This window comes from Phyllostomus discolor, chromosome 11, assembly GCF_004126475.2.
Source record: "Phyllostomus discolor isolate MPI-MPIP mPhyDis1 chromosome 11, mPhyDis1.pri.v3, whole genome shotgun sequence".
NCBI classification, from domain to species: domain Eukaryota; kingdom Metazoa; phylum Chordata; class Mammalia; order Chiroptera; family Phyllostomidae; genus Phyllostomus; species Phyllostomus discolor.
Genome location: NC_040913.2, coordinates 42,090,478 through 42,111,288, shown reverse-complemented (window position 1 = coordinate 42,111,288; position 20,811 = coordinate 42,090,478). Strand labels below are relative to the sequence as shown.

Here is a 20,811-nt window from a genome sequence, read left to right as displayed (position 1 = left end):
ATATGAAATATCTAGTGTGGGAGTCCAGAATAAGTCACCCCAAGACGTGCCTCAGTGGTATGCAGATTACTTTGAGCTAAAGGCAACTTTAGCCACAGGCTCAGGAAAAACTTCTTTGTACCCTCATCCCTAACTAACTAGAAGAATTTGAATTAGGGGTCTTGTCCATAATAAGCTATTATCAGAGATGATTCCTTTTGACCTAGCTATAGGGCAGGGAAAACTTCAATTTATTATTATCCTGTCATGACTCTTTGAAGTCCCCAAAGTTCTTCATTACCTCATCCCTAACTTGGCATGTCTTATATACCTCAATCACCCTTTCTGTGCTGAACCTCTGGTACATGTGAGGTCTCTGACTTTCTCATGTATGTATGTGTTAAATTTGGTTGTGTTCTCTTGCTAATTTCTCATGTCTATTTGACAATTAGATGAGCCAGAAGAAACTTGAGAGTAGAGGAAAATTTGTTCCTCGTTCACACAAAATAGGCAAATTTATAGAGACTGAAAATAAACTAGCAGATATCAATATAAGGTACTGGGGTTAAGGGAAAATGGGAAGCTATTCTTTAATGGCAACAGAATTTGTCTTGGGTAAAAATGTTTTAGAAATAGGTAGTGGTGATGGTTATACAACATTGTGACTCTTATTCTACCATAATAAAAATGAATTATTAAAACACAATTTTTTCTTTCTTTTTTCTTAAATTCCCAGAAGTACTGAAATACCAGGTTGATGTGTGGAGCAAGCTACTATTCCATTTCCCTGTCTAAAAATCCATTTAATATATTGTCCTTGGAGAGAGAACACATCAGATATTAAACTAATAAGAACATATACTACACTTGATCTTAGCCAAAAAGCCAGGGAGCCATAAACATAATTTTTAAATAGAGCTTTTTTTTGTTTTTGTAAGTCACAGATGAAAAAGAAAACAGCTTTGTAAAATCAATAATGCAGTAACATTTTAAAATTTTAGGTTTTTAAAAAAACACTTCGTATTTTTTTAAAAAATACATTCTGCATGGCATGGGCCCAGTTCCCACTCGGAGATGCACAGGACCCGCACCCACGGATAGGCTCTCCCATGGGGAATCAGGCCTGCAATATGCTTAGGCCACTTTGAGCCTTGCTCTTGCTAAAAACTCCCTCACCTTGAATTGAGGACATTTACTGCAAAGTAACTTTCTAAAATTCATGCTAAACCTTCCAAGGATGAGTGTAACTGGTTCAACCACATTTGCCTTTTCATTTGCAAATATCCCTCTTCTGTGATGTGATTAGCGGCATTGGCTCCTTTGTTTTCTGTAAAAGGTAACCACCTAAAGTGAACCTGTGCATAGTAAACGAGGACCATCATGTAAGATGTGGAGAGATAGAAAATAAGGCCTGTCACAGCAAGGGCCAAGGCTTTTGCTCCCCTTGAGAAAAGCCATGCTGTCCCTTTTCCTCCACCAGACTTGGTAGTTTATGTGAATGTCTCATTTCATCCATAATGACGCAGACACTGCAGGCTGGTGTCTGCATCACTTTTCCAACAAGGATTTATCATTAGTTAAGCCATGATTCAGGATCCCTGGGTGGATTGTACCCAGGTCCCCCTTTACCTCCTTGGAAGAAGGATGGAGGACTGAGGAGAGGTCAGTGGAGCCAATTCAGATCTTCTCAGAAAAACTGTGCCTTCTGCCAGGTAGTCACCCCTGACTGACAACCGGAACATTGGCAGCAGAAGGACTTGTATACCATTCTGACATGGAGACATCACCCCCTTTATCGGTCATTGCCTTCTCACAGAGGTAGAAGTCCACGTAGTTCTGCCAGTAGTTCCTGGTCTAGTTCTGGTGGTTCTTTTTTTTTTTTAATAATTTAAAAAAATATTTTATTTATTTTTAGAGAGGGAAGGGAGGGAGAAAGAGAGAGAGAGAGAGAGAGACATCAATGTCAATGTGCGGTTGCTGGGGGCTGTGGCCTGCAACCCAGGCATGTGACCTGACTGGGAATTGAACCTGCGACACTTTGGTTCGCAGCCCGTGCTCAATCCACTGAGCTACGCCAGCCAGAGTGTTCTGGTGGTTCTTGATTTTGGGCTTGATGTCCTCTGCCATGTTGCTGACTCCTCAAGACGCCCTTGAAGTAGCTCATGGTTCAATGTGACCCTCAGCAAAGACTGTTAAATTTTAGTTTTAAGCTCCATAAGTAAAACAACAGTTACTATAAGAGTAAATATCATATGAATCCCAAAACATTGTATGTTATAAATTAATTGTATAAAATAATAACTATAATTGTGTACTCAAGCTGGGAGTCTCTATGGTGTAGGAATCAAATAACTCTACTCTCGTTTCCTACTACTTCTCTGTTTCACCCACATCATCTTTGCAGCTTTCTAGTCTTCTGCTTTTTCCCTTAAATGCCTCTTGCCCTCTAACTCCTGTGTTGGCCATTTGCTCTCTTCACACATTCTCCCTGTGCCACTGCATACAATCCTGGTGTGATGATGATGACTCTCAAATTTGCATCTCTGGTCCATCATTTTTTCTCAGCTCCAGAATGTATATCCAATTATCTTATTTCATTCATGTTCATACTGAACACATTCCAAACCCAACACTTTATTTTTACCCAATCTCATTTTACTCAGGCCACTTCTCTTTCCATGTTTTGTTTCCTGTTTCCATGGCTTGCTTTCTGTCCACTTGGTTACCCAAGCAGCAGCTCAGACATCATATTTCCCCCACTGTCCACATCCATTCAAAATCCTATTGCGTCAGCTCCTCAAACACAGTTATAATCTACCCATTCCTTCACTCATATATATATGCTGACTTGGACTTCTATTTTAGCCTTCCAGCTGGTTTCTTCTCTGATTCAGAACTTATTACACTGGGGTTCACAGTCCAAAGTATTTGTGGGTCACATTCAGAGAATTCATGAACTTTGCTGGGAAAAAATTCTATCTTTATTTTCTCCAACCTCAACATAAAACTTAGTATTTCTTTTTTATGAATATAAGCAATGACTTTATCACCAATGGAAATTATAAGTGTTTTCATATCACACTACTTTGTTACAATTATCTTAAACTCATTTATGCTCATTAGTTTTTTGAAATGAGGGAGTTATTAACACCCACTGCTAGATCTTTTTATTTACTTATGAAGAAGCACATATAATACTATCTTATAATTTAAAATATTTTGATAACTGTATTTTAGAACGATTGGTTTTGTATGTAATTCTGATAGCTTTACTGAGATGTAATTCACATAGCATGTAATTCCCCTACTTAAAATATATAATTTAACACTTTTTATATATTCACATAATTGTGCCACCATCACCACAATCAATTAAAATTTTTTTTCTAACTTGGGGTGGTGAACACACAATATAATATATAGATGATATATTATAGAACTATACCCCTGAAGCCTATAAAATTTTATTAATGCATGTCACTTCAATATATTCCACTAAATTTTTTTTAATTTTTAACTTTAATTGTTGTTCAAGTACAGTTTTCTACCTTTTACTCCCATCTCAGCCCACTCCTCTAGCCCTCCCCACCTTCCTCCCTTTTCCACCACCCCCCTTGTTTTTGTCCATGTGTCCTTTATACTTGCTCCTGTAATCTTTTCACCTTTTCCCCTAAAATTCCTTCCCCTCTCCCCCCTGGTCACTGTCAGCCTGTTCTCTATTTCAGTGTCTTTGGTTATATTTTGCTTGTTTCTTTGTTTGGTTGATTAGGTTCCTGTTAAAGGTGAGATCATATGGTATTTCTCTTTTACTGCCTGGAATATTTCACTTAGCATAATGCTTTCCAGTTTCATCCATGCTGTCGAAAAGGTAGGAGTTCCTTCTTTCTTTCTGCTGCATAGAATTCCATTGTGTAAATGTACCATAGTTTTGTGATCCATTCATTTACTGATGGGCATCTAGGTTGCTTCCAGCACCTAGCTATTGTAAATTGTGCTGCTATGAACATTGGGATGCATAGGTTCTTTTGAATTGGTGTTTTAGTATTCTTAGGATATAATCCCAGCAGTGGAATTGCTGGGTCAAAAGGCAGATCCATTTTTAGTTTTCTAGTTTTCTGAGAAAATTCCATACTGTTTCCCATAGTGGTTGTACCAGCCTGCAATCCCATCAACAGTGCACTAGGGTTCCCTTTTCTCCACAACCTCCCCAACACTTGTTTGCTGTTTTGTTTATGATGGCCATTCTGACCAGTGTGAAGTGGTATCTCATTGTGGTTTAATTTGCATCTCTCTGATAGCTAGTGATACTGAATATCTTTTCATGCGTCTCTGGATTCTCTGTGTGTCCTCCTTGGAGAAGTGTCTGATCAGGTCCTTTACCCATTTTTTAATTGGGTTGCTTGTCTTCTTAGAGTGGAGTCATGTAAGCTCTTTATATATTTTGGAGATTAAACCCTTGTCTTAGGTATCATTGGCAAATATGTTTTCCCATGTGGTTGGTTCTCTTTTTATTTTAATACTGTTTTCTTTAGCTGTGCAGAAGCTTTTTACTTTGATGAGATCCCATTTGTTTATTCTTTCCTTTATGACCCTTGTTCTAGGGGGCATATCAGTAAAAAAGTTGCTGCATGAAATATCTGAAATTTTCCTGCCTATGTTCTCCTCTAGGACTTCAATGGTATCATGGCTTATATTTAAACCTTTTATCTACCTTGAATTTATTTTTGTGTATGGTGTAAATTGGTGCTCGAGTTTCATGTTTTTGCACGTAGCTGTCCAGTTCTCCCAACACCATTTGTTGAAGAGGTTATTGTTACTCCATTTTATTTTGCTGCCCCCTTTGTCAAATATTAATTGACCATAGATAGAGACTTGGGTTTATTTCTGGACTCTCTGTTCTGTTCCATTTGTCCCTGTGCTTGTTTTTATGCCAATACCAAGCTGTTTTGATTACAGTACCCTTGTAATACAGTTTAGTATTAGGTATTATGATCCCTCCTACTTTACTCTTCTTTCTCAAAATTGCAGCAGTTCCGGGTTGTTTATGGTTCCATATAAATTTTTGAAGTGTTTGTTCTATGTGAAATATGCCACTGGTACTTTAATAGGTATTGCATTGAATGTGTAAATTCCTTTGTGTAGTGTGGACATTTTGATAATGTTAATTCTTCCGATCCATGAGCATGGTGTATGTTTCCATTTGTTTGTGTATTCCTTGATTTCTTTCTTCAGTGCTGTGTAGTTTTTTGAATACAGGTCTTTTGCCTCTTTGGTTAGGTTTATTCCTAGGTATTTTACTTTTCTTTTTGCTATATCGAATGGGATTTTTTTTCTTGATTTCTGCTTCTGCTGTTTCATTGTTGGTGTACAAAAATGCCTTTGATTTTTGGATATTGACTTTGTATCCCACTGTTTTGCCAAATTCATTTATTAGGTCAAGCAGTTTTTTGGCCAAGTCTATAGGATTTTCTGTGTATGCACTATCATGTCATCTGTAAACAGTGACAGTTTTGTTTCCTCCTTTCTGATTTGGATGCCTTTTATTTCCTTTTCTTGTCTGATCACTGTGGCTAAAACTTCCAATACTATATTGAATAGAAATGGTGAAAGTGGACAACCTTGTCTTGTTCCTTATCTTAGTGGAAAAGAGTTTATTTTTTGCCCATTGAGTATGTTGGCTGTAGATCTCTCATATATGGCTTTTATTATTTTGAGGAATCATGTTCCCTCTATTCCCACTTTGCTGAGTGTTTTTTATCATAAATGGGTGCTGTACCTTATCAAATGCTTTTTCCACATCTATTGATATGATCATGTGATTTTTGTCTTTTGTTTATGTGATGTATTATATTTACTGATTTGCGAATATTGTACCATCCATGCATCCCCTGGGATGAATCCTACTTGGTCATGGGATTTTTAATGTATTGTTGGATGCAGTTTGCGAATATTTTGTTGAGGATTTTAGCATCTATGTTCATCAGCGATATTGGCCTGAAGTTTTCTTTCTTTGTATGTCTTTATCTGGTTTGGGGATTAGGATGATGCTGGCTTCATAAAAGGAGTTTGGGAGTCTTCCATCATTTTGGATTTCTTGGAATAGTCTGTGAAGGATAGGGGTTAGTTCTTCCTTAAATGTTTTGTAGAATTCTCCTGTGAAGCCATCTGGTCCAGGGCTTTTGTGTGTCAGAAGTTTTTGATTACTTCTTCAATTTCATCTGCTGTTATTGGTCTGTTCAGGCTCTCTGCTTCTTCTACATTGAGTTCTGGAAGATTATATTTTTCTAGAAATTTGTCCATTTCATCTAGGTTTTCAAATTTCTTGGCATACAGTTCTTCATAGTAATTTCTTACAACCCTTTGTATTTCTGTGGTATCCATTGTAATCTCTCCTCTTTCATTCCTGATTGTGTTTATTTGGGTCTTCTCTCTTGTTTTCTTGATGAGTCTGCTTAAAGGCTTGCCGATTATCTTTTCAAAGAACCAGCTCCTGAATTCATTGATCCTTAGAATTGTGCTTTTAGTCTCCATGTCATTTAATTCTACTCTGATCTTGGTTATTTCCTTCCTTCTACTTACTCTGGGCTGTCCTTGTTGTTGTTCCTCGAATTCTTATAGGTGTAGGGTTTGGTTGTTTGTTTGAAACGTTTCTATATTTTTTAGGTAGGCCTAATCCCTATGAACTTCCCTCTCAGGACTGCCTTAGCTGTGTCCCATAAGTTTTGGGTTATTGTGAGTTCATTTTTTTTTTTGTTTCCAGAAACTTTTTGATTTCTTCCCTAATTTCATTCTTGACCCATTCATTGTTTAATAGCATGCTGTTTAATCTCCATGATTTTGGGTGTTTTGAGTTTTGTTGCTTGGGTTGGTTTCTGGTTCATGTCCCTTGTGATCCGAGAAAATGCTTGGTATGATTTCAATTTTCTTGAATTTGTTGAGGCTTGTTTTGTGTCCTATCATGTGGTCTATCTTTGAAAATGTTCCATGTACATTTGAAAAGAATGTCTATTTAGCTTCTTTAGGATGGAGGTCTCTCTATATATATCAGTTACATCCATTTCATCTAGGACATTGTTCAGTGCCACAATATCTTTGTTCACATTTTGTTTGGAAGATCTGTTCCTTTTTGACAGTGGGGTGTTACAATCCCCTACTATAATTGTTACTATCAATACCTTTCTTGGAGTCCACCAATATTTTCTTTATGTATTTGGGTGCTCCTGTGTTGAGTGCATATATATTTACAATGTTTAAGTGACCTTCTGGGTCTCTCTTTATGGCCCTTTTTTTGAAGTCTATTTTTTCTGAGTATTGCTACCCTGGCTTTTTTTTCCTGTCCATTTGCTTGGAAAATTTGGTTCCAGCCCTTCACTTTCAGTCAGTCTGTGTAGATCTTTTGTCCTGAGGTGGGTCTCTTGTAGGCAGCATATGTGTGGGTCATGTTTTCTTATCCATTCAGGTATTCTATGTCTTTTAATTGGAGCATTTAATCCATTTATGTTTAAGATTATTATTGATAGGTTTTTATTCATTGCCATTTTCCTACCCGTTTTCCTCTCTTTTTCTCTTTTTCTTCCTTTCCTTAGAGCAGGCCCTTTAACATCTCTTGCAGAGCTGGTTTGGTGGAGGTGTATTCTTTTAGGCTTTTTTTGTCTGGGAAGCTTCTTATTTGGCCTTCTATCTTGATTCTGAGCCTTGCTGGGTAAAGTAGCCTTGATTGCAGACCTCTGGTTCGCATTACTTGGAATATTTCTTGCCCTTCTCTTCTGGCTTGGAGTGTTTCCATTGAGAAGTCAGCTGTTAAGCCTTATTGGGGCTCCCTTGTATGTTACTTCCTGTTTCTCCCTTGCTGCCTTTAAGATTCTCTCTTTATCTTGAAATTTTGCCATTTTAATTATGATGTGTCTTGGGGTGGGCCTCTTTGGGTTCCTCTTGATTGGGACTCTTTCTGTTTCCTGGATTTGTGTGACTTTTTCTCTCATGAAATTAGGAAAGTTTTCCATCATTACTTTTTCAAATAGGTTTTCTAACCCTTTCTCCTCTTCTTCTGGTATCCCTATTATACGGATATTATTATGTTTCATATTGTCTTGCATTTCTCTTAATCCCACTTCATTCTTTCTGAATCTCTTTTCCTTTTCTTGCTCTTTCTGGGTGTTGTTTTCTACTTTGTCCTCCAGCTCAGTGATCCAATGTTCTGCTTCATTGATCCTGCTTTTTGATTCCTTCTACTGTTCTTCAGTTCAGAAATTGTGCTCATTTCCTCTTGGCCCTTGTTGATGCTTTCTATTTCCTTTTTTCATGTTGATATAGTTTGTAGTGAGTTCACTGTAGTTTCCCCGTAGTTTCTGGTAGCTCATTGTGAGCTCATTGAGCTTCCAGGTAATCATTGCTTTGAACTCAGTATCTGATAGTTGAGTTGCCTCTATTTCATTTAGCATTCTTTCTGAGGCTTCCTCCTTTTCCTTCATTTGGGGATTCTTTGTCTTCCCATTGTTTGTGAGACTCTTCTTGTTAGCGTCTGCTTCTTAAATTGATCTCTTCTGGCTCCCTGGGTTTATGGTGCGAACTCCTGTGGTAGAATACCTGAGATTCAGTGGTGCAGTCTCCTTCAGGTATGCTGGTGTTCACAGCTTCCACCTACTCTTTTTTGTGATCAGTTGGAGGGGTAAGGCAAAATGGTTTATGACAGCAAGAATATTCTATAATATTTACAGTAGCAGCTGGTAGAGAAGAAATAGGAGATCCTTTGGGTATGTATAATGTTAACTGTGATATTCCACCCAACTAGCCACATTTTAGAAAGGATGGGAAGAAAGTAAGATTCTGGTTGCGGAGGGAAAGATTGTGAGTTGGATCTAGAAAGCAGTGAGGTTGTGGGAGGTCATATTCGGAGGTAAGGTGTGAGTAAAAGATAGTAAATAGGTGTAGTGTGTGAGAGAATAGAGTTAACCACTACAGTAATAGGTTTCAGTAAACCATGAAGTGGGCCAAGACCTGGGAGACAAGGTGGTGTTGTGTAGTGGTTACAATTGTATGGAATAGCTATTACTTACAGTAATATTAGAGCAACAATCATACAACAGAATCTATGAGATCTAGATAACAAGAATAGGGAGTATAGAACCTTGAGTAGTGAAGGACAGTAAATTAGCAATGCACTACGAATGAGATAACAGGGGAAACTTGTGAAATCATACAATATAACCAGCCAAGCAAAGAAGACTATACAGAAAGAAGAGAAATACAAAAATACTTTAAAAATTAAAGATGTAAGAATAATGAAAAAATAATAATACAAATATGCAATAACCTGTAGGTTCTCTATAATGGCAAAGTGAAATTTGTCTCACTGTCTCAGCTGTTGGGATGTCCCCTCTTTGGGTCTAACTCTGGTCTTTTCACAGTTCCTGTTTTTTATTTTTGTTTTTTTTTTGGTCTCACTTGTCAGTATTTAAAAAGAAAAAAGAAAAAGGAAAAGAAAGGAAAAAGATGAAAGGAAAAAAGCAGGAGATAAAATTGGAAAGAATGGAAGAAGGAATAAAACTAGAAAGAAGAGAAGCAAAAGGAATTGAGACATAAAATAATAAAAATTAAAAAATAAAAAATTACTTAAAAAAAAAATCAAACAAAAAAACCTCTTGGTTTCAAACTGGCCAGACTGGTTTTTCTGGTCTTGCTGGCTGCAGCAGGTGGAGGGGTGATTGGTTTCTCTTTTCTCCTTTCCTGTTCAGCACTGTCAGCCTCTCACGTACTCTCCCCAGGGCTAGGCACATATTCTCCCCAGAGCCATCTGGAACCTCTCTGCAGGGCCCTGGGTGTGGGATCTGAGCCCTCCTAAGCGTGCTTCTCCTGGGTTCATGGCTGTGGGCTCTGGGGCTCCTGCGGAGCGCATGCTCTCCTCGGGTTCACGGTTGTGGGCTCTGGGACTCCTATGGAGCGAGCACTACTATCCTGGGGTTTACTGGTGTGGGCTCCTGGTCTTCTACAAAGCACATTCTCCTGGGGTTGCAAGCACGGGTGCTCGGCTAGGTCACCCTCGGTCGCACTGGCTCAGGCTCGCACTCTTCCCAGGGCTATGTGTGGATGCTCACTGCCAGTGTTTGCCACTCAGTCCTCACTCCCCTCTCTGTGCCTTCAAGCAACCAGGCCTCCCGTGGTGCTGCTCAATCCCCGTTTGGCCAGGGAGGGAGCGGTTGACCCAGCTCTCTCCCAAGATCCCTGGAGACCCAGTGAGCACCAGGCCTGCGGCTGCAGCCTCCCTGGTCCCTTATTGTCCTAAAGCACTCTCCTTACCGTTTGGTTTTACAATGTCCGCTAGTTTTTGATCTCCTATTTTCATATATGCTATGGTACTGTTGGCTGTTTGCTCTGTTCCTCTGTAGATCGGCTAGGTTTTTCTCCCGTGTGTAGGGGAAAGTGGAATTTGCTCCCTCCTACCACTGCCATGTTCCCTCTCCCTAAAATACTTCTTTATAATGCTATGTATTCATGAAAATATCCAAGTAAGTAAATTGAACAAATAGAAAAACAAATCTGCAAATATTATTTCTGTAATGCTAAGTTGACTCTGATCAGCATTATTAAAAAAAACAGTATTACTTTTATAAAGTGTTTAATAAGCTATCATGTTCTTACATGTACACTAGTAACCTTAAAAAGACAAGCATTTACTACCAAATGTTAAACACTATACAATTTATAAAAAATATAATTTTAAGAATTGGGAGTAATAAAGAGAAGGTATCTACTTTGAAGTAAGAAATTTAACCAGAAAATAGGAAATTTCTAATTTGTTTAACTGAAGCCTTACTCTTTTTGTTCAAGCCTTTATCTACTGTTTTAAATAAACCTTCAAGAACATTTTCCACTACCTATAAATAAGGCCACTAAATTAAGAATGAATAATATGGGGGAAAAGGACTATGCTAGAAGGTGAAGAAGTGAATATTCACAATAGTTGTGAATATGTCTGATTTTTAATATCTTCAGTTCCTAGCGTAATACTTATTTCAAAGTAAAAATGCTTAGGCAATGGTTGTTATCTTCAACTGAACTGGGCAAATATACCTTTGTACCTGTGGTCCAATTTGCACTCTATCTGAGCAGCAGTCCTTGTTCTTGGTCCTTGATCTTAAATTGAGTAACATAAGCCACTAGGCATACACTTCCTACATTAGCCTTTTCACAGGATTTTTAGAACTGAATCCCTCAATGGGCTGCAAAATCTTCTCTTATGTAGTTTAATTCATATTTCTTGGATAACAGTTAGTATCAGTGTACAAAAGTAATGCATTTTCAGCGCAGGATAATTATATTCATAAGAATAAAAATGGAATAAAGGCCTTGTTTTTCCAGGTTTTAAATAACAGATACACAGCATCTTATATTATGACAATTAGCAATTTTTCAACACTGAACATAATACACTGCAATACAATGCAATGTGGTAGGTTTCCATTTTAGGAACAAAAATAAATTTCACATGGAAAAAGATTTATTTGAAATTCATAAAACACATTTAGAATAAATCTAAATTTTTAGCATTAAAGTATTTAGAAATAATATAGATAAGCTTTTAAGATGTGGTCTTCTTTCTGTCCCCCAAAAATGTTCAAAAAGCTCTTTCCAATTATTGATCATCACCTCGTTGTCTTAAATTTCTAGATTTTCCATTTTCAATTCTTCTCTTTTTGAAGACTGAGGCTACTCCATCGGCCATGACTCCAAGAGAAGTGACTGTTTTTTCTTTAAAGACCACTTTGGGTGCCCCACCAACATCAGCTTCTAAAGTAGATACGTATTCATTTTCAGTGCTTGGAAGTTCCAAATCCACCTCCTCACTGAAATAGAAAATAAAAAATAAAACCATTACTTGACAGAGTAAGACAAACTTTCACATAACTGGTGGGTCCACCAAAACCCCAAGATCACCTTTCTAATAACAGTGAGAAGTTAGTCCTTCTGAAGTAAGAAACTATTTTAGAATATATTACTTAAGATACTCAACACTTATTTAGGTTGACACATCAGGAAAAGTCTCATCTATTTTTCTCTCTTTTTAAAGACTATTTATTTATTCTTAGAGAAAGCGGAAGGGAGGGAGGAAGAGGGTGAGAGAAACATCTACATGTGATTGAAAACATCAAAACACTGCCTCTTGGTTGAGGTGTGTATGAAAGGCAACAGATTGATGTTTCTCACATCAATGTTTCTATCTTTCTCCCTCTCTTCCCCTCTCTCTAAAAGAATATATACCGCATTTTTTGGGCTATAAGACACACCCCCCAATTTGGGAGGAAAGTGGGGGTGCATCTTATAGTCCGAATGTAGCATACCTGGCTCACTGTGGTGGGGGGCAGCAATGGTGGAACGGGGTCATAGGAGGCAGGAGAAGGATTGCTGCTACATTTTCCTCCCGGGGGGGGGGGGGGGGGGGGCATCTTATAGTCCAAAAACTACCGTATATGTATATTGCTACATATACATATGAAACTGATACATGAAACTGATACAAAATAGTACTGCATATAAACTGTAATAGAATATTAACAAAGTAAGATATACTGGGGAAAAAAAACAATTAAGATGGCATCAGTATATCTATATGTTACTCTAAATTTAAATGAACTGAATTCTCCAAACGGCACAGAGTGACTGGATGAATAAGAAAATAAGAACCAACCATATACTGCCTGCAAGAGACTCACATCAGATTTAAGGACACATAGAAGGCTCAAAGTGAAGGAATAGAAAAGTGTATTTCATTTAAGTGGAAACCAAAAGTAAGCAGGAGTTACCATACTTAGACAAAACACATCAAGCCAAAAGTGAAAATAAGAGACAAAGAAGGTCATTATACTATAATGATAAAGGGGCCATCAAGAAATAACAATTGTAAATACATGTGAACCCAACATAAGAACACCTAAATATATTAAGCAAACACTTAACAGATCTGAAAGAAGAAACAGACAGCAATGCAATAACAATAGGGGACTTCAATAAAACACTTCCATCACTGGACAGATCATCAAACGGAAATTCAAAGAAACGTTGGACTTGGAACATACTACATATAAATGGACTTAATAAACATATACAGAACATTCTATCCAATAGCAGCAGCACACACATTCTTCTCAAGCATACATGGAACACTCTCTAGGATAGATCATATAAGTCATGAAGGATTCTTAGCAAAAGAAGACAAATAATACTAAGTACCTTTTTTGACTAGAATGGTAAGAAACTAGAAATCAGTAATAGGACTAAAGCTGAAAATTTCAAAGTATGTGTAAAGTAACACACTTCTGAACAATTAAGGGGTTAAAGAGGAAAGCAAAATGAAATCAAATCATCTTTACAAAAATATGAAAATGGCAACACAATATATCAAAACCTATAGAATGCTGCAAAAGTGGTTCTAAGAAGGGGGTTGATAGGGATAAATGCCTAAAGAAAAAGAAAGGTCTCAAACAAAAAACTTAATTTTATACCTAGAAAGAACTTAGTAACTAGAAAAAGAAGAACAAAGTAAGTAACTAGAAAAAAAAGAACAAAGCCCATATTAGCATAAGGAAGAATATAACAAAGATTAGAGTAGAAATAAATGGAATAGAGCCCAGAAGAACAATAAAAAAGATTAAGAAACCTACAAGCTGGCTTATTAAAAAAAAAAAAAGCAAACTGACAAACCTTTAATTAGACTAAGTAAAAAGAGGGAAGACTCAAATAAAACCAGAAATGAAAGAGGAGACATTATAACTGATAGCACAGAAACACAAAGGATAATAACATCCTTTATGCCAACAATTATATGCCAACAAGTTGGATAATCTAGAAGAAATGGATGGGTACAACTTAACAAAGCTAAGTTATGATGAAATAGGAAATCTGAACATAGTAGTAACAGCTAAGAATATTGAACCAGTAATCACAAACCTCTCAACACAGCCCTGTCTGGCGAGGCTCAGTGGACTGAATGCCGGCCTATGAACCAAAGTGTCACCAGGTTTGATTCCTAGTCAGCGCACATGCCTGGGTTGTGGGCCAGGTCCCCAGTAGCGGCACCTGACAGGCCACCACACATTGATGTTTCTCTCCCGCCCTTTCTCCCTCCCTTCCCTTTGCCTAAAAAGAAATAAATAAAATCTCTAAAAACAAACAAATAAACAACAACAACAACAAAAAACCCTCTCAACACAAAAAGCCCTGGACCAGATAGTCTCACTGGCGAATTCTACCAATATTTAAAGAATTAACACCAATAATCCTTCAACTCTTCCAAAAAATTGGAGAGAAGGAAACACTCCCAAATTCATTATAGCAGGCCAGCATTACCCTGATATTAAGCCAGATAAGGAAAATACAAGAAAAGAAAATTATGGTAATATCCCTGGTGAACAAAGATGCAAAAATTCTCAAAAAACTATTGGCAAATAAAATTCAAAAACACAAAAGGATCATACATAATAACAAAATGGTATTTAATCCTGGGATGCAAGGATGGTTCCACATTTGTGAATTATTTGTGACATATGCCACACTGATAGAATCAAAGATGAAAATCATATGATTGTCTCAACTGATGGAGAAAAAGCATTTGATAAAATACATCCTTTTATAATAAAAATGCTCAACAAATTTGGTATGGAAGAAACATAGCTCAACATCAAAAAGCTATATATGACAAACCCACAGCCAACATCATACTCAATGGTGAAAGACTAATTTTCCTCTAAGATCAAGACACAAGGGTGCCCACTCTCACCATTCTTATTTAATACAGTACTGAAAGTCTCAGCCAAAGCAATCAGGAAAGGAAAATAAAAGGCATCTAAATTGGAAATGAAGAAGTAAAACTGCTTGTTTACAGATGGTATCTTATGTACAGAAAACCCTGAAGACTCCAAAAAACTGTTAATCAATGAATTCAGTCAAACTGCAGGATACAAAATTAACATACAGAACTCAGTTGTTTTTATATACCTTAACAAAACATCTAAAAAAGAAATAAAGGTAACAATCTCATTCACAATAGCATCATAAATAATAAAATTCTTAGTGATAAATTTATGCAAGGAGGCTTGAAAAGTCTACAAAACTGCCCTGGCTGGTGTAGCTCAATGGGTTGAGCATGGGCTGCGAACCAAAGTGTCACAGGTTCAATTCCCAGACAGGGTACATGCCTGGGTTGCAGGCCATAACCCCCAGCAACCGCACATTGATGTTTCTCTCTCTCTCTCTTCCTCCCTCCCTTCCCTCTCTAAAAATAAATAAATAAAATCTTAAAAAAAAATAAAAATCTACAAAACTGTAACACACTCATGAAAGAAAAGAAAACATAAATAAATGTGTTCATGGATCAGATGAATTAAGGTTAAAATATTCATACTACTCAAAGCGATCTGCAGATTCAATGCTATAGTGATCAAAATTCAAATTCAAATGGCATGTCACAGAAACAGAAAAAAACAATCCTACAATCTGTATGGAACTACAGAAGGCTCCATATGGCTAAAGCAATCCTGAGAAAGAAAAATAAAACCAGAAACATCACACATCCTGATTTCACACTGTACCACAAAGCTATTAATAATCAAAATAGTATGGTACTGACATAGAAATAAACACATAGACCAATGGAACAGAATGGAGTGCCCAGAAATAAGTCCTCACATACAGGGTTACTACTGACAAAGGAGCCAAGAATATTCAAGACGGAATGTATATTCTCTTCAATAACAGGTATTGGGAAAAGTGAATAATCACATGCAAAAGAATGAAAATAGGATCTTGAAGAGATTATCTGCACAGCCATGTATATTTCAGCATTATTCACAATAGCCAAAATACAGAAACAACCTAAGTGTCCATCAATGGATAAATACAGTATTACTCAGCCAAGGAAGAGAAGGAAAATTGCCATTTGTGACAATGTGATGGACCTTGAGGGCATTACGCTAACTGAAATAAGTGAGACAGAGAAAGGCAAATTCTGTATGCTATCACTTACATGTGAAATCTGAAAAATCTAAACTCAAAGAAACAGAGTGCACTGGTGGTTACCAGGGACTGAGGGGTGGGGGAAACAAGGAGAGTGGCCAAACTTATAATTTCAAGTTATAAGATTAAAAAGTTCTAAGGATCTAATGCATTGCATGGTGATTACAGTTGATACTATATTATACACTTCAAAGTTGCTAAGAGACTAGATCTTTTTAAAAAATGTTTTATTGATTATGCTATTACAGTTGTCCCATTTCCCCCCTCACTCGCCTCCACCCTGTACACCCTTTCCCCCACTTCCCCCCCATTCATGTCCATGTGTCATACTTATAAGTTCTTCAGCTTCTACATTTCTCATACTCTTCTTACCCTCCCCCGTCTATTTCCTACTTACAATCTATGCTACTCATTCTCTGCACCTATTTCCTACTTACAATCTATGTTACTCATTCTCTGCACCTTTCCCCCCTCTCTCCTCCCACTCCCCTATTGCTAACCCTCTATGTGATCTCCATTTCTGTGGTTCTGTTCCTGTTCTAGTTGTTTGCTTAGTTTCTCTTGGTTTTGCTTTAAGTGTGTTGTTAATAATTGTGAGTTTGCTGTCATTTTACTATACATGTTTTTTTTAATCTTCTTTTCTTAGATAAGTCCTTTTAACATTTCATAAAATAAGGGCTTGGTGATGATGAACTCCTTGAACTTGACCTTATCTGAGAAGCACTTTATCTGCCCCTCCATTCTAATAAAAGCTTTGCTGGATAGAGTAGTCTGGGATATGGGCCCTTGCCTTTCACGAGTTGGAATACTTTTTTCCAGCCCCTTCTTGCCTGTAAGATCTCTTTGGAGAAATCAGCTGACAGTCTGATGGGACCTCCTTTGTAGGTTACTGTCCCCTTATCTCTTGCTGCTTCTAGGATTCTCTCCTTCATCTTTACCTTGGATATTGTAATTATGATGTGCCTTGGGTCCAACTTCTTTGAGACTCTCTGAGCTTCCTGGACTTCCTGGAAGTTCATTTCCTTTGCCAGATTGGGGAAGTTCTCCTTCATTATTTGTTCAAATACGTTTTTAATCTGTTGCTCTACCTCTTCCCCTTCTAGTACCCCTATAATTCGGATGTTGGAACATTTAAAGATGTCCTGGAGGTTCCTAAGCTCCTCCTCATTTTTTTGAATTCTTATTTCTCCATTCTTTCCTGTTTGGTTGTTTCTTTCTTCCCTCTGGTCCACTCTATTGTTTTGAGTCCTAGTTTCTTTCCCATCACTATTGGTTCCCTGTGCATTTTCCCTCATTTCTTTTATGGTAACTTGCATTTGTTCCCCTAATTTGTGACCAAAATCAACCAATTCTGTGAGCTTCCCAATCACCAGTGTTTTGAACTGTGCATCTGGTAGATTAGCTATCTCTTGGTTGCTCAAAAGGATGAGTTCTGGGGCACTGATTTGTTTTTCTGTTTGAGCCATCTCTCTCTCTCTTTTTTTTTTTTGGTCTGGTCGCTCCTGTTACGGTGAGAGGCAGAGCCTTAGGTGTTCACCAGGCCTGAGCACCCCAGTAGCTAGATTGTGATGTTGTATGTGAGGGTGGGGTCGAGAGGGAAGAATGGCGGTAGCTCCGTGGGACCTGTCCCTTCCCTGGGATCCTTGGTTGCGTGCTCTGCCCTGCTCCACAATCACCGCCTCACTGGGTCTGCCAGCTGCCACTTGTGTACTCAGGGTCCACCCGCTGTGATCTTGCGCGCCCCAGATGCCTTACACGCTCCCGGTTGCCTTATGTGCCCAATTCTCCCTGTTCTCTGCACCGCGCCCTGCGCCTGGCTGCTTGTCTCTGCCCCTCCTACCAGTCTGGATGAACGGGTCTATGTCAACTTCTTGGCTGTCTAACTTACATTCAGATAAATTTTCTGTTGGTTCTGGGTGTTATTCTGCCTCTAAATTGTTGTTGTTCCAATCTTGGTTGTGCGTGGGAGTACGGTGTGTCCACCTATGCCTCCATCTTGCCGGAAGTCTCCTTAGATCTTAAATGTTCTCATTACACACACACACACACAGAATTATGTGATGTGATGGAGGTGTTAGCTAACACTAAGGTGGTAATCAGTTTGCAATACATATAAGTGTATCAAACCAACACACTGCATGCCTTAAATTTATACAATGTTGTATGTCAATTATCTCAAAATGCTGGGACAAAAAAATTATAGGAAGTTTAATGTATTATAGCATGTTTTAAAATAAAAGTCTATAAAATAAGATTTTAGGAAAAAAAATAATTACTGAAACTGACTAGTACTCAAGAATAAGTAGCTGAAGCTATAATCCCCATGCCCCACTCTTTCTCCAAGAACAGCAGCAGCTATATATAACAGTGGAAATCTTAGGTGATCCAGAACCAAGTGTGTATGTGGTCCTAAATCTGTTAATTTGTCTTTTTAAATATATTCTGCACAATAAATTAGAAGTTAGGAACTATTACTATCCCATTTTACAAATGAAGAAACTGATACTCAAAGAGATAAAGCAATTTGTCCAAAGTCACAAAGACAGTAACCAAGAGACTAAAAGAGATATAAAAAATTATCTCCCTTCCAGAACTCCAGGACAAGATTTTACTAGTGATTTATTTTAAAATTTTCTAATCCTAGAGGAACTTTTAACTATTTCAGAACATTAAAAAATGGAAATCTATTTAATTCATTTTTTTAACATTAAGTGTATTACCAAAACCTAATAAAGATACAATACATTTTCAAAAGGAAAACAAAAATTAAACTACAGACCACCATTTCCCGATCTGTTTCCCACATCAAAAGTACAACTATAGAAATATATACTAAAGTCAATTTCTGATAATAATCCTTGGAAAAAACCTAGAAATAGAGCACACTTCCTTAACATAATAAAAATAACTTGAGAGTCTTAAGATCTATCATAAGCCAATATGACAGATCTTAAGACAGATTTCAATTTTAACTCAATACAAATTTTAGAACATTTCATTGAAATGAGAAAATATTAATGCCCACTACCATCATTATTATATAACAATGGATTTAAAAATCTAGAAGAAAAATGGAACTTGACATACATAGGGAGTAAAAACAAAAGAAAAAACAACAAAATATTTGCAGAAAAATTTCTATGTGGAAAACCCAAGACTCTAAAGAGTAAGTCAGTCTTGTAAGTAATAACATAACTCAGTAGCACAACTGGATACATAAGGTTTTTCATACTATAATTACTGGTTAAAAAAATAATAGGAAAAATGGATTAAATTCACATTTGAAAAAAGCAAAATATGTAAAAACTTATTAATGTACTTAGTAAACACTAAGTACCTAATATATGATAGGCATTGTTTTTAGTTCTGTGGCTATAGCAGTGGATCAGTGAGTAAGTGGCTTCCTAGCTTACATTCAAGAAATGCAAATGTGACATTTATATAGAGGCAGTCACAACTGTATAATCATACAAATGACTTGAGTAAAAAGAGATATATGTCTTTGGATAGAAATATGGAATGCTCAAAACACACCAGTTTTTTGCTAAGAAAGCCTAATGGAAGATGAACTTTGAGAAACTGCTAATGGAGTAAAAAGTGGTATGTTCTTTTGGAAAGAAATCCAGCATTGTGTGTCAGGATTTTCAAAATGCTCCTAACCTTTAAACAGGTATTCTATTTCTAGAAATAGAAATGCACACAGAGTGGTATATTCATGTAATAATCAGAGTAAGTTATATGAAACAGAAAGTGTAGAAATGACCTAAATTTCAACAGAAAGGGAGAGGCTGAGTACAATCAATGTACATATAAATGATTAACTATTATGTAGAAATTAAAAATATTTATAAAATTTTAACAAAATTGGATATTAATAATATAATACCAATATGGAAGAAGGTAAAATCTAGAGAAAATACTTCAAAATGTCAGTCTATTATCTATGGGTAACTGAATAAATAATTCTTATGCTTTTCTTCATTTTCAAAAATTTTCTATAGTAAACATGTTGATTTTAGAGAAAAATCCTTAAGAAATGAGGCTAATCTACTTAGAAAGTCAACACAATCCATTACACATTAAACTGAATGGTTAAAATTTAATAAGGATGTCATTACAATATAGTTATCACAAGAAAAAAATTACTCAAAATCTGAGAAATCTCAACTTTGAATATAGAAGATATTGATACAGTAGGACCATCTTCCTATTTTAAGTCACTTAAGAAATCACGTAGGGCTGAAGTAATGCACTCTTACTATTTCTGCAACTTCAATATAATCAATATGCTCATCATGGTGCCTGGCACTATGTAGTATTAAACACATATTTCCTAATATTTCACTAAATGGCACATACAATTTTAACATTTCGAAATAGCAACAACTTTTTGACTTTTTAACTTATTTTTCAATTATAGTTGACAAACAACATTTTATTAGTTTCAGGTATACAACCCAGTGATCAGACGTTATGTAACCTGGTAAGTGATCATCCTGATAAATCTCATACCCCTCTGTCACCATACAGTTATTATATTATTACTGACTACATTCCCTATGTTGTAGTTCATATCCCTGTATCTACTCTGTAACTACCAATCTGTACTTTTTAATCCCTTCACCTTTTTCACCTATCCATGCAACCCCATCTATTCTGGTAACTGTCAAAATATTCTCTGTATCTATGACTGTTTCTAGTCTTCTTGTTTGTTTTTTAGATTCAATTTTTGGTAAATATGTATTTACTGCCATTTTATTAGCAGTATTTTTTATCCTTTTTTCCCTTTCTCTTCTTAAGGAATAGCCTTTAAGATTTCATGTA

The 20,811-nt window shown here is 36.7% G+C and overlaps 1 protein-coding gene and 1 pseudogene across 1 annotated transcript in view; both read right to left on the bottom strand.

Moving 5' to 3' along the window:
• Positions 1 to 703: 703 nt before the first annotated feature.
• On the bottom strand, positions 704 to 876 carry LOC114509038 (annotated as a pseudogene).
• A 9,701-nt stretch (positions 877 to 10,577) lies between these two features.
• Positions 10,578 to 20,811, bottom strand: part of WBP4 (WW domain binding protein 4) — a 30,320-nt gene continuing 20,086 nt past the window's right edge. The window contains exon 10 of the mRNA XM_028526512.2: positions 10,578 to 11,822. Within this exon, the coding sequence (XP_028382313.1) occupies positions 11,612 to 11,822 (211 nt within the window). The 3' untranslated portion in view covers positions 10,578 to 11,611. The remainder of the gene's footprint in view (positions 11,823 to 20,811) is intronic.